A 15,170-nucleotide genomic window follows, 5' to 3' on the forward strand; every position below is an offset into this window, starting at 1 on the left:
AACTGAATCAAAGGCGGACTTAAAATCTATAAATGCCGCATATAATGGTTGACCATAATGGAGGTATTTTTCAACAAGATATTGCAATATCATTGCATGGTCAATAGTGGATCGTCCAGGCCTAAAGCCTGCCTGTTCAGCCAACAAAATATCTTCGGACTCGAGCCAATCTATAAACTTTTTTAAAAGGTGTTTTGTGTACAATTTACTCACCAAACTCAAGAGACTAATCGGTCGAAAATTAGAGGGATCGGATCTATTGCCTTTTTTATATATCGGGATTATGATGGCCAAGCCCCAGTCTTTTGGAATGGAAGCAGATCTATCAATGGCTGTAAATAATTTAGAGAGGACCGGAACCCACCAATCAAGATTATTTTTAAGTACTTCACCAGTTATAAAGTCTGCACCTGGGGCGCGAGCTGGTTTGAGTTGAGTGATAAGACTCTTTATCTCTGAGTGCGAAACTGGAGGCCAAAGGGGAAGAGAAGAAACTTCTATCATAAGATCAGCTGCTAATGAGTTTGGAGTATTTTCAACAGAATCATAAAGACTGAGAAAGTGACTTTCCCATATGTGGGCTGGGATCTGGGCTGTATAATTGTGTGAGTTCTTAATAAATGAAGGAGCAACCTCTTTCCAAAATAAGGTGGGGTTATTTGCACTAGCTGACATAATTAGTTTGTTCCAAGAGTCCAAATTCCCAGTGGAGCTGCCTAAAGTAGGTCTTTGGATCCTATCCTACATCCCTTATTCACAAACTGATTTTTAATTCATTCATTTAAAAAATCCTATATTATTACCTGCTTTAAAATTAACACATCATTCAGTAATGCAAAAAAAAAAAAAAAAAAAAAATGTAGAGACTAACCAGAAATGCAGATGAAACCAGATGAGAAGAAAGCTTCGTTGTATGAAGACAAGCTGTCCGTCTGTGCATAGGCTGCATAAATAGACATGTGTGAACAAGAGCATTCCACATAATCTGAAGAATCATCCATCACTTTACAGAACTGACTGTCAGACAACCAGCTACATGGGAAACAAAGGTCAACAATGTTAATTCATTAGTCTTTAGACTAGAGATTAATGGGCATTATAAAAAAAACATGAGCAAAAACTGTAAGAGTGTGAGTTGTGAGTATATGAAATGCTCCATCAGATGGGTAACAGTTTTTTTTAACTCCACTAGTATGAGGGCTCACATAAACATTATGTTTGTCATGGGAAATGCATTCCATGGTGATGGGAATGAAATAGCAAAGACAAACTTTAGAATTTAACCATCTTGATGCCAAAATTTAGTGGGGGGATAGAAAACAGATTTTGTTGATGGTCTTGACCCTTATATCTTGGTGATATACCAGAAACAGCTTCCATTCTCCATTCTCTTCCTAGGGGTTAAAGCAAAGCCTAATAGATTAACCTAATGAGATCAATCCATATTTTTCTGTTAAACCTAGGCTAAGAGCTTGCAAATTAGAGTTAGAAATCACTGTTATCATACTAAATCTAGTCAGATGTTCCTGAAACCTGGCACACTAAGGCTGCCTGGTTTCATGGGCTGGTTGAAGCTTCAGATAATTGCTACACTTATACTTCTTTTGGTTTTCAGAAAGAAAGGCAAAACCAAGAGGGAGCAGACATGGAGCAATAGAAAGACTGGGTTTTTAAATGGATGGTGGCTTTAAAGCCTGGGCACGCATCTTCACTCATTTGCAGCTGATGACAGAAATCTCTGGCATAGCACAAAGATGTGTGTGTGTGTGTAAATTGTGCTTGTGCAATGTACAGTGCACCAAAGAGCCAGGAATGAGAGGAAGGGACTGGGGAACGAGATGGTGGATGGATGGGCATTTTGGCCCATTGTGTCACTTGGAGCAAGGCAAGGAGTGAAACAGCAGTGTTTTGCTTTGTGAGTCTTTTTTGTTGAACAAGCCTTGACAACAGAAACAATGACTGTGCCAAGGGCTGATGGTGAATCTTCTACAGACCTCAGAAGCAGTGTATTATCTGGAAAAACTCCACATGTATTAAGTGCACTGTAAATAAGATTCAAAAGCCAGTGCGAACCAGGTGAGCATTGGACTAGAGATGGGAGATCAGAGAATCTTCACTAATCCTAGAAGCCCACTGGGTGACCTTGGACATGAGGAAGCCAATGACAAACCTGCTCTGAATAAAAAAATCATGCCAGGAAAATGATAGTGTTGCCGTAAGATGGGGATGACCTGAAGGCACATAATAACAAGAAGATAGGGCCATGTAGGATGCAAGCCCTAGAGTAAATGGTGACAAATACTGCAGTTATTGGGGGCATTTTGTTGCCTGTTCAGTCACTGAAAAATACTTCTCCTCTCCTATCTCTGGCTCAGGTTGCCATATTACATGAGGCCCTTTCACACCACATAGTTACAGCACTTTGATCCCACTTCACTTGGCATTACTGCATCCTCAGGTTTGAGGCACTAAAGCTCTCCAGCTAAATGCTATTCCCTATATTGTAAATTCCAGGATTCCATAAGATGGATCTATGGCAGTTAAAGTGTGCTCAAAGTGCTATAATTATGTATTGTGAAATGACCTCTGGTTATCCAGGTTTTACCCAGTTTGTGGGCCCATTTACCTGGATTGCTCTCAAGCACATTTCCACATTCAGTCATTCTGGTAGCAGTGCTTGCTCACCTCCCAGTCTTTGCCTACACCATCTCTGTGATGTCACAAGTATCTACTCCCTGGTCATAGGGAATGGAAAACAGATGGTCTAGTAACCTTTGGCACTCTGGTCCTAGGTACTGATCTGAATAATCTGTATTGGCATACTGAGTTTCCTGTAAGTCTAGAAATATATTCTTCATTATGACTACTGTAATTATAATCATATACATATTTCATTTCTTGTACAATGGACCCTTGTTATCCACTGGGGTTTGGTTCCAGGTACCCCTGTGAATAACAAAATCTATGTATGCTCAAGTCCTATTAAATACAATGACATAACAAAATGGTGTCCCTTATATAAAATAGAAAAATCAAGGTTTGATACTTGAAATTTATACTTTTTAAAAATATTTTCAAGCCGTGTATGCTTGAATCCATGTATAAAAAATCCATGTATAAGGAGGGCCAACTGTATTTGACAAAAAGCCATTACACATCTGATAAAAGAATATATGCATACATGTACTTAGAGTCAGTCAAATTAATGTGTCCCATGTACATTCTACAGCAATAGCTTTCAGATAGTATGAATGCTTTCAGTCGTTTTAACAAATAAGGTTATTTTATATGCAACAGATTTAGGATTCTTAGAATGCTTCTATGGGCTCATTCTCACTTGTTTTTCAAAAGGTTTGCAATTCACATTAACATCAGTTTGTGGATTTGATTCGGGCCAATGCTTAGTTCTCATGGAAATGAATTATGTCCTTATTCAATGTCATTCCCACTAATAGAAATGACCCCGTGCTTCATTGGACAGAATGCTGAAAGGCAGGACTGTGTCCTGGAAAGGAAGGACCTGTGGTCACCCCATGTGGAAGCCACTAAGCCCCTGACTGCAAAGGGGTGGAAGATAACCTCCCTCCCTTCCCCACACCACTCCCGGAAGACCTACCCCCCACTGCGGGCTCCACATCCGAGGCTGCCACAGCTGGCCTTACCCCTTTGCCCCCTCAGGCATGCCGGATGTGAAAGAGGAAAACTCCAGAGGTCTGACAATAGGACGGGGGAAGGATTCAGGTGTCTCACCTCTGAGGGGCAGCCCTCCAATGTGCCACCTTCATTCTCGGGTCTGTTGCATCCTTGAGGTCTTTGATTGCCTGACACGTTTCCCTCTGGTCAGAGGCCAGGTACCTGGCACCCTCCAGAGTGGTGGTTCAAGGACTCATGCCACCTCGCCCCTTGACAAGGTGGGAAGATGGATGGCTCCACCTGAGCTGGAAGGAGGAAGAGAGAAAGCCACCTTGGGAGGACCATGCTTCAGCCGCTCCTGCTCCTCCTCAGAGCGCCTCACTGGGGAGGTTGCAGGGGCTTTGGAGACCACAGCGGTCTCAGATGCTGAGCACACAGTGGGTAGGAGGGTCCTGGGAAGTGGCATGGGGATGAGAGGGAGGCTGTCTTCCACCAATTTGGAGTCAATGGCTTTTTGTCTCCCCTGAATTGCAAAACATCTCTCTGGTTTTGGACCACCGGGGCCAAGGCACCCTGGGAGGACCACACTTTGGCCACCCCACTCCTCCTCAGAGCAACTCACTAGGGAGGTTGCCAGGGCTCTGCCTACCATGCTGCCTGTCTCTGAAGCAGATCCATCCTTCCCATGTGTGGAATACTCATCCCAATTCCTTTTTTTCGAAGGAAACACCAAAAAACTAGTGTTCGAAAAGAGCAATTTATTTGCATTTGTCATACTTCCAAGCGAGTGTAAACAATTGCAGTTGCATCTGATCCTGTTTCCAATGGGAATGAGGCACATATAAAGCAATCAGCAAATCGCTTCAAATCATAGTGGGAATGAGCCCTAGATCTGGCATCCAAAAATGATGTTGGCATAATTTGGAAACGCAATTCAGTAAATGCAGTTTTCTGGGGCAAAGGTAAGCATTTGTAAGTATTGAGCTCTTACGTGATTTGTTTTCAATAAATGATACCAGTAAGAAAAAATTGAAGATTTAATTAGAACTAACTCCTTATTATCATGCAATTTGTAAATCCTATCCCTCAGCATATTTTTAACTCCATGTATAATAAAAATGTCTGTTAAAAGGGTCTTAGTTTTTAATAAATCTTGATATAACTTAGCCTAGCCACATTTCATCCATTGTGTGAACACAATGGATACAACTTGAATACAACTTAGGGAGACGGTCTTCTGACGTATCAAAGATCCTATTATAGTACAAAAGAACTGCTTTCTGAGCCCTAGTTTTAACAGATGCCACACCTATCTGTCTGGAGAAATGCAGCTGGGGTCCCCAAAGATATTGCCAATATGTACCTTAGAAATTTTTTAATAGACTTCTAGGTTATTCAGATTGTTATGCTTTATCCTTTAGATCTCAATACCACATTGTACTTGGGCAACTACTTTCCCTAGAAACACTTTCAATGAGGAGTCACATTAACTAACATATGAAATTAAAATCTTTACAGAAGAATACAGTAACCCAAACAAAATTGCATTATTACATAAAAAAAACCCTTGACATACATACTAAACAATTTGAAAATCTGTTTGCAGGGATTTCAGAAATGTGTGTCTCCAAATCTTGCAATTGGTAATTATGAATCCTCAGAGGTGGAAGCAGAGCATTATACATATAAAGATTTTGTTTGTTTGTCTGTTTGTCTCAACATTGTCTATTATTAACTGTTACCAAAACCATGCATTATTAACTATTAACATTAACTGTTAATGTATGTGTGTTTTTCTCCTTTAAAACAGTCTCCAATAATAGTTTTCTGTGGATTTTTCAGGCTATGTGGCTATGTTCTGGAAGAGTTTATTCCTGATGTTTCACCAGTATCTGTGGCTGGCATCTTCAGAGGGTGGAGGCATGGAAATATGTGGTGTGTGTGTGTGTGTGTGTGTGTGTGTGTGTGTGTGTATATATATATATATATATATATATATGCTTGTGTGAACCTTGGTTAGGATGAAGTGATTTACAGGTTAATTTGTATGTTGGTCTGTTATTGAATGGCAAGGCCTCAGAGTGGGAGAATATGTGGGTGGATAAGTATATCACCCTCTGAAGATGCTAGCCACAGATGCTGGTGAAATATCAGGAATAAACTCTTCCAGAACACAGCCACATAACCTGGAAATCCCACAGAAAACTATGGACGCAGGTCATGAAAGCCTTCGACTTCACAGCCTCCAAGAAGCTACACATTGGCCCATTTTAAAAAATAAATGGCATATTTTAGCAATTATGTCTGAGAGTCTTTCTTTTACAATGGATTCCATCCTTTTCTAACCAGAAAAAAATGTTAAAGAAGAGATGGAATAGGTTCACAGTGCTTATGCATAGATGTCATACACATATGGAATGCCTGCACACACTTGCACTCATTTTATATTCACACAATGACTTAGAAAATATACCTTTCAGCAGCCTGATTCCATAGAAGACACAAAGACTTATGAGGAACAATTCTGCTGTCTGGAGAATAAATTCTGTAGGTGATCTCATTGTTGTCTTTCAATAGAAGAGGACTTTGACTCTTCAGACTTGCTGAAAAAATCTGAAACACATAAATTTTTCCTTTAAAATAATTAATATGATCCTCATTTGTAAACCAAATACATAGCTAGTCTTTTCAAGGTTTCAAACTGAGTTTCTTCTGAGACAATTTAACTGGGGATGCTGAGGACAGGGACTTCTTAATGCATTGTGCTCTATCACTGAGAAGCCCGTTTTATGCCTCGCCTTGATAATAACATCGCAGACTTTTGTTTCCACAAGGCCAGGTTCCGTCAATTGGTGCCCAGAGCAGACCCCTCGCCTACGCCTTTATTGCAGAGGAGCTTTGAGAGATTGGACGTGTGCTGTGATGCAGGAAGTCCTGTCCTCTCTGGTCCCAACCACCCTTAGAACTTACAGGAGAGCTGTCCACAAGCTTTTCACCTTTTGTGGGGTGATGGGTCTCCAGACACACTGGCTGGTTTGCGCCTGCACCATCCTTCAATTCCTAGTTGGGTGTAGGAGACTGGTGTTGCACCACACACCATGTTGGTCCACTTGGTCGGTATGCCTTTCTTTTCCAAGGCCATGGGGTTCCAGGACCCTTGCATGTCCTTTTTCATTAGAAGGGTCATTAAGGGTTGGTGGAGGACATCCCTCAGACAGGTGATGGGAGGAGACCCATTTGCTTCAAACTCATGTCCAAGCTGTCTCATCATTTAAAAGGCATGTGTCATTCCAGAGCTGAGACTCGCCTTTTCCAAGCTGCCTTTGCAACTGCCTTCTTCAATACACTGCAGGTGGGTGAGCTTGTCCCCTCTTCCAAGTTGGAATGGGATGAAGCAGTCTCTTCAAAGGGGGTGGGGGATGTCTCTTTGTGGGAAATGCTGTGTTTTTAGTTCCTTGCAGGTCTAAGTATGACCAGTTGGGAAAAGGGTCCACCATCAAACTTTGTAGGCTTCATGACTGCCAGCTGTGCCCAGTTAGGACTTTACACAATTATCTGGCATCCCATCCCCTGATTGAAGGGCCCTTTTTCATTCATGAGGACGGGATTCCTCTTACACAGTTCCAACCTGTGTCAGTGCTTCATCAGGCTTTGCAGCAAGCTGGGCTGTCAGTGGAGGAATTCAGAGGACACTCTTTCTGCACTGGGGTGGCTAAAATTGCGGTGGGATGCAGCCTGCATAAAAAGAATGGGTACGTGGAAGTTTTGAGCATTCACTGGTTATGTCTGTCTGGGTTTTGACTCTTGCACAGGGCAGCCATGAGAACTGCTGAGATGGGTTCCCTTATTGGGAGGTGGTGTAGCTTCCAGGGGGTTGGCGGAAGCGAGGCCCTGCTGGGGGACAGACTTTTGTGGTGGGTGTGCTTCCAGTGCTGTGGAGCTTTGGATCAGGAGTTCCTTGAAGACTCAGAAAGGAAGTTAGGGATGGTATTTGTGGATATCGAAAAGGCATTCGATAGTGTAATCTGGGATTTTCTAGAGATTGTATTGGATGAATGGGGAATTAATGGTAGATTTAAAAACTGGATAATGAATTTATACAGCAAACAATTTACCAGAATAAGCTTGAATAGATCAAAAACAGATCTAATCAATATTGAAAAAGGCACACACCAAGGCTGTCCCTTGTCGCCACTGCTCTTTTTGATGGTCATGGAAATATAATAATAAGATAAGAAATTATGATAAAATACAAGGACTTGAAATTTCAAAGTATAAGTATAAGATCTAAGCCATTGCAGACAACTTGGTGATTATTTTGGAAAATCCAAAAAAAAAAAAATCAGTTCAAAGATTAGAAGATTTTTTTTCTTTCTTCTTCTTCTTTTATTTTTTTATATATGTTATTTCCTGTTAGAGGAAGGTGATGATGAGGTATATGTGTGTGTGTATGGTTATAAATTTCTGATGTGTCATTGTTTGTTTTTCTTTATTTTTTTTATGGTCTGTGTAATGTTTTTGTGTACATATTTTAATCAATAAAAAAAGCCAAAGATTAGAAGACATTTGGGGTAAATTTGGAAATCTAGCAAGATTTAGAGTGAACAAAAAAAAAGTGGTATGCTAATCAAAAACTTATCTAAAAGAGAAGAGGAGGAAAACAAATCAGTTAACAGAGTTTCAACTGATTAACAAAATTAAATATTTGGGCATAACTTTGACAAAAAATAATTCAGACCTTTCTAAAAACAACTATATAATGGTATGGGAAATTATAAAATCTGATTTTAAAAGATGAGGAAAACAACAGATATCTTTACTATTCAAAATCGCAACGATTCAGATGAACGTCCTTCCGCGAATGTTATTTTTGTTTCAAACATTACCTATTAATAATAATTAATAATAATAATTTTTATTTTTCTATTTCCCGCGTCTCCCTGCGGATTGAGGTGGGATCACATCAATGTCATCAGTACAGTTTACAAAATACACAACATCTTAAAAACAACAGATTAAAAACAACATTATGTAGCAACATTATATAATAAAATACAGTACAAATAATACTAGTCAGCCAGGGTGTTGCAGTAAGGGAAATAACACGTCTGATTCCTCTTTTTTCCATATTATCAGACCAGGTGGGATTCTTCAGTTAAAGCAGGTTGGATGGATATTATAATGAATAAGAACTCTTTTAAAATATGGGGAAGAGATATTGCTAATTTTCTGTGGCAAGGGAAGAAACCCAGGATAAAATTTAAATTGTTACAAGATAGTAGATATAGAGGTGGGCTGGGTTTACCTAATTTAGAATTATATCATAATGCTTGTGCCTTGAGTTGGATTAGAGATTGGATTTCTTTACAAAATGATAAAATGACGTATCTAGAAAGTTGCGGTTTAAACTTAAGATGACACACATATATTGTCTATGAAACTGAGAATTTAAGCAACATCTTATTAGGAACTCTTTATTAAATATCTGGAATAAATATAAGAAACAACTGTATAGACAACTACCTATATGGACATCTTCGCAGGAGGTGTTTCACAAAAGAGAAAAAAAGTAACAAATAACTGGTTAAGATACGATGATATAATTTTAAAAAGTGGAGAAATAGAGGAATTAAAAGGAAAAGAAGAAATACTGGAACTGGACTCCCAGATCAGTTGCTTTAAATACTGGCAAATTAGAGAAGATTGGAAAAGGGATATGATGACAGTTGGCATAGAAAGTGAGAGGGCAACCTCTGGTTGACGGGGAGGCCAGAGGGGCGGGATTTCTGTTCACCTGATTGGTTGGCGGGCCTTTTTAAGACCATGTGACAAGGTCATCATTGCTATTGCAGCTTGGCTGTCCCACCGTGCCTCCCTTGGTTTTTACAGGGGGTTGTGGCTTACTGTCACAACTTTCCTGGGCCAGTAGCATGGGTCATGGATTTGGTGTGTATGGCATGTGGTGCTGCACTGCACTGGATCAGGAGTTCCTCGGGGACCCGGGGATGCTGGAAACATGGAGGTGTTGCCATTGCGGGCACAACTCCTGTTCAGCGTACCCTGGTGACAAGGGGTGGAGATGTGAATGTGAGACAGGTGGGTTGGTCGATGTCAGATCCAGACCTCATGCATTTGGGCCAACCCTACCTGTCAGGTGTACTCAGTAAAGGTGTGGCCTTTTCCTTCCAATTGAGTTTCCTTGTGTTATTTCCTTGTGACGCCTCCCCTTCCACAGCAACATTAGACCAACTAAGTCAATGGATTTTACTGGAACCATGACATTTAAGCCTTGTATAGGATTCTTTGTGATGTCGCAGAGTCACTTGCAAACTGTGACCCAGGCAGCAGGCTCCCTTGCATTAGTAACATAGATCATTGTGACATCACAATTGAGCTGATCAGCCCAAGACATCAAGAGAGATTAGGTAAGAAAGAGAACTGAAGTAGAGGAGAAAGCAGGATAGAAAAGCAATTTATAAGACTTCATTTGGTTCAGCAATATTCATGTTCCACCACACTCTTAGTTGGTACTCTATTAACCAGGTTTGTTTACTAGCCATAGGCCAATACACCTACTACTGTACATTCTTTGCCGAATCCATACATCTGATGCTGTGAATGGCTGCTCAAGAACTCATTAAAGCTAAGAAGACACAACAATAATCTGTCCATCCTGCTACAGATTAATCTGGTTGATGGTCCAGAAAATAATTAATTTAAGGACATTTTAAAAACCCAACAATGGCATGTCTAAATTTAAAAGAAGAAAGCATCTAATCCTAGAGTAGCAGTAAAACTAATGAGATGTGGATGATGATTGTGTATATGGGTGGCTGCTAGATAGCACGCCATGAGAAACTTTAAGTTTTCTGAATTAAAAACAGGATATTGGCCCAAGAAATACATTTTAAAACCTTACCTTATTTTTCAGGGCAGTTCCTTTCTCGCCCATTATAAACCACTGTTGGCTACTGTACTCAGTGACTTGAATGAATCTACAGTTTTTGTCTTTAGACTGGGATAAGGCAGAAACTTCCAACAAACGTTCAGGTATTTTGATGAAATCACCATCTTTCCCATCAAATCTATGTCCATTGATTTGCTGGGGATACCAATGATGAGCCATAATTACAATGTAAGGGCAATGGTCAAGTATGGTTTTGCCTCTATTAAAACAGAAGAAAAACAGGTTCAAGGAATAAAACCACCACTTATTACTTCAGAAAAAACAACAACAACATGGGCAACTGAAACTTAGATTGACATTTACTGTACATTGGTCTCTGTGTTTGTTAATGATGGTATGAATAATGGATGGAATTATTGATAATTACCATTATGTCTTCAGGCACTAGTGAAGTGATTTTGAGATTAACAGAAAAATGATCCAAGAATTCTTGAACTCCATTTTTGTAAGTTTCAAATCAATAAACTTTTTTTAAAAAAAAATTATCAAGTGCCATTTATTTCCTAGCATGTTGGATGGCTTTTCTACATTCATTTTGCACACTGTAGTTATACAGTGCAATGGTCTGTAGTTACACAGACCATAGTACATACACACACAGGACTCTAGCTTGGACTTCAATATTTACTTCACTGTCAGGATATATTCCTGGCATGTTCTTTTCATAGAAATTCTCTTACCTTTCCCCTGGAGATCCACATATTTCCCCAACAGGAAGTGAAAAGGCAAATTTTTCAGTAACATCAGCAAGGAAGCTGTAGCCCCGAGTATCCTTACGTTTTGGATTAATAAGTGCACAGAGGATTTCATACAAAAGATTTCGGCTTTTATCAGTGAGTGCCTGTTTTTCTCCTTCAGATATTATCTTGGGAAGCCAAAATAAAAAGAGAAAGAAAATTATTCAGTGCACACAAAGTGGTAGTCATGCCTTTCTTCCATTTTGGAATTATTTATAAGAAGGTTGTTTCAAGCGAAAGTAAACTAATATTCCTCCTCTAAAGGCATTACTTGGGAATAAATCCCAAGCTTTAGTTGCCTTTTCTTCCCCATAAAGTGTATGATCCCTGGAGGAACAATATCAGAAGGATGAAGTGAACTCTAGCCCATAAAAGTTTCAACCACAATAAATCTGTTGGTTTTTATCATAAGAGCTCTCATTGCTTTTGCTAAAACAGACTAACTTATCTATCTGTCTGAAAATAATGAAAAGGACTAATGTAATTCACACGACACAGTTGTAGTGTTATTATTCCAGTTTAACTGTCATGGTTCCATCCTACAAAATCCTGAGCTGTGAGGCACTGGAGTGCTCTGGCTGAAAATTCTAAATGCTCCTTCATAAACTGCCATTCTCCTTTTGAACCATGGCCATTAAAGTATAATAACAGTACTATAATTCTGTAGTGTGATAAGGCTCCTGGGTGGGGAAAATTAAATAAAAGGTTAGAAGACCCAAGGATTCCTTAGCACTATGCCAGCTGTCAGTGGCAAAGCTTACATTCAGTCTGATATGGGAGAAGAAAACAGAAAGCAATACAGTACAAGAGACTCAGCAGTAATAGAGTGGATTCTCACTAAAAACAAAACAACAACAGGATAAAAGATGTCAGTTCCTGAGGGTGCAGAAACTATGTAGAAACAAAATATATTTATATATTTTTGCCTATATTTTTGTTAATTCTGTTTTTAGAATCATAGTTGTACTTTAAGCAGGTAGTCATGGCTGCTGTCCATCATTTGCTCAGTCCAGATTCCTCATAATGAGCAACTACATTTTCTTTAATTCTAGAGAGCCATTAATTACTGTGTAAAGGAAATCTCAACATGTACCTTATCTATAATGTGCATTACAGCAGCAAGCTGCTCTTCTGTACTTTCTGTGACTACTTTGATGTTTAAATACTGGAGGACCCTGTTCAAAATATTCTCATCAAGGGGTTGGTACAACTGATCAGCTAGACCCCAGACGGCTTGGGAATTTGAATCAGACACAATGGTGATGTTGGCAGTACCATAGATGTCATCAACTCTGGCTCCCCCAGTAGCACTGAATAGCACAACTTGAAAGCGTTTAGGAAAAGGATTTAAAGAACCAATTCTGGGAGTGAGCGTTATATCGATAACAGCATTTCTCTGTCCAGGTTCAAAGGATAATATCCCTTCAGACTGAATAAAATCTTGCCCAGAAATGGCAGGTGATATGATTATACGACCAAGAGATTCAGGCCTCAACAGCTCCTGGAAATGAAGAAAAAAGTTATAGTAAAAAGTAAACAACACAGAGCTAAAACAGGTTTGTTTCAAATTACAGAGATTAAAAAAATACTGTTGTATGTTTTTCACACTTAACAGCTTTTTATCTTAGTCTCAAATAAAATTTACTGGGGTAAATAACAAGCAATAAAAATGTAAAATTTGTTGCTGTTATGTGACCTTGAGTCATTTTTTACTTATGGTGACCCTATCACAGGGTTTTCTTGGCAAAATTTGTACATCCAAATATGAACAATATCAGAGATTTTTTTTAAAAGGGAGGGGAAAGTGCCACCAGATCTGATTGGCTGAAAGCAATTCTGTAAAGAAACCTGTAGCAACTTTGGCAAAACACTCTCAAAACACTCAACAGGGAAAACATATAGTTGAGGGCTACAATGGGGATCAAATCTGCAGATGCACATGGCTGAGTTAATTTAATGACTCTGCTGAAGAGAAGTGAAAATTTGTGTATGTACAATGAAAACACAGAAGGACTTGCCATATTCATAGAATCAAGAGACTTCAAGGGCCATTCAGTCCAACATGTGCCTAATGCAGTCTTCTCCGAACTGGTGCTTTTAAGACAATTTGAAGGTATGGTATAGTATACTAGTTACAAGTGTTGGACTGGGCATTGGGAGATCCAGGTTTGAGTTTCCACTGAGTCATAAAACTCGCTGGATGAACTTGTGCCATTCTCTTTCAGCCTGACTTACTGCACAGACTTACTGTGAGGAAAATATGGAGATAATAGCAACAGCATTTACATTTCTGTACCGCTTCATAGTGAACTCAGCACTCTTTAAGCAGTTTACAATCTGTAGCCAATGCCCCCCAATAAGCAGAAGGTCTACAAAAGGACAGAAGGCTGATTCAACCTGGAGTTCTCTGAGAATGAACTCATAATTAAGCTTACCACACAGCCCCCAGGAACAGGATTGGGGCATGATGGAAGGGAGCAAGATGAGAACAGAATGGGTGCTATCACCCATTTCATTACACACTGGAACACCGCCGATGCCACTGGAAGTTCCCATTCTGTTCCTGATCCATCCCACAGGAGGTGTTTTTCAGGAACTGTTCAGGAGTGTTCCTGAAAATCGCCTTCTGTGGGATGGATCAGGAATAGAATGGGAACTTCCAATGGCATCGGCGGCGTTCCAGCATGCAATGAAATGGGTGATAGCATCAATTCTGTTCCCATCCTGCTCCCTTCCATCATGCCCCGATCCCATCCCTGGGGGCTATACGGTAAGGTCCAATGTTGTGGCTGCAATACCAGCATTTAGCCACTGTGCCACCAGGGCTCCCCTATTAACAGCTATATACATCACCTTGAGCTCACTGGAGGGGCAATGCAATATATAACTATAACAAATAAAATCAATTATTTTAAAAAGTATACATTTTCCCAAGCCACTAGCCATGTACCCTGGGGTTAATTGGAATACTTTACCAAAACATCTGGACAGCAATCAGCCAAGAGAGATTGTTTTATCTCTCTGGCAGTATGCTAGAAAGGTTGTGTGGAAAGAGGTTCATTCTAGCAAAGGACTGAGGTGCAAGATAAACTTTATATGTATTGAGAAAGGGCTCCAAGTATTTCTGGATTACGCAGCCTGTGTGTTTGATATATGGTGCTGTTGGTGGGAGAAGACAATGCACATCCAGTAGGCATTTTCAAGAGTAGATAGGTGGGTATTGTTTTGGGATGCAGCATCAACACCCTAACAGAACTGCATAGAATCATAGAATCGTAGAAGAGCCCACAAGGGCCATCCAGTCCAACCCCCTGCCATGCAGGAACTCTCAATCAAAGCATCCCCGACAGATGGCCATCCAGCCTCTGTTTAAAGACCTCCAAGGAAAGAGACTCCACCACTCTCCGAGGCAATTGTTATCACTCCTATGAATGCTGATTGATGAAATATATTTGCTGCCTATCTAGAATATAATTTAGTCTTACCTGGTTTCAGAAGAAGGCTCTTATCTTTTCTAAATAGACCAGTGTCATTATTTACATAAATAAATTATTTACATAAACAGACATGTCAGAGAACAAATTCACTCAGTTCATGGCACACATATCCCTGTTTTTTCTTCACTTCATTTTGAGTGGGTAAAAGTAGTAAGAATGAAGGAAACAGGGAGCTGCTTTTGAAAAATAAGTCAACATTCTTTCATGGAAAGGAAATAGGTTAATCTATGGGAATGTGATAAGGATCTCAAAGTAACCTCCTAATTCTCCCTCCTCTTCACTTTACTTCCTCTCCCTAATTGCCTTCACATTTTGGCACAATGCCATGAATGCCTA

General features: G+C 39.8%; 1 protein-coding gene across 1 annotated transcript in view; it reads right to left on the reverse strand.

Moving 5' to 3' along the window:
* Positions 1-15,170, reverse strand: part of ADGRV1 (adhesion G protein-coupled receptor V1) — a 361,649-nt gene that overhangs the window by 166,964 nt on the left and 179,515 nt on the right. Inside the window, exons 78-82 of the mRNA XM_089483154.1 lie at positions 12,431-12,838; positions 11,281-11,465; positions 10,553-10,799; positions 6,107-6,246; positions 872-1,032 (exon numbers count right to left, since the gene is read on the reverse strand). Of these exons, the coding sequence (XP_089339280.1) occupies positions 872-1,032; positions 6,107-6,246; positions 10,553-10,799; positions 11,281-11,465; positions 12,431-12,838 (1,141 nt within the window). The remainder of the gene's footprint in view (positions 1-871; positions 1,033-6,106; positions 6,247-10,552; positions 10,800-11,280; positions 11,466-12,430; positions 12,839-15,170) is intronic.

This window comes from Sceloporus occidentalis, unplaced genomic scaffold, assembly GCF_023333645.1.
Source record: "Sceloporus occidentalis isolate IW3139 unplaced genomic scaffold, rSceOcc1.0.p SCAF_1, whole genome shotgun sequence".
Classification (NCBI taxonomy): domain Eukaryota; kingdom Metazoa; phylum Chordata; class Lepidosauria; order Squamata; family Phrynosomatidae; genus Sceloporus; species Sceloporus occidentalis.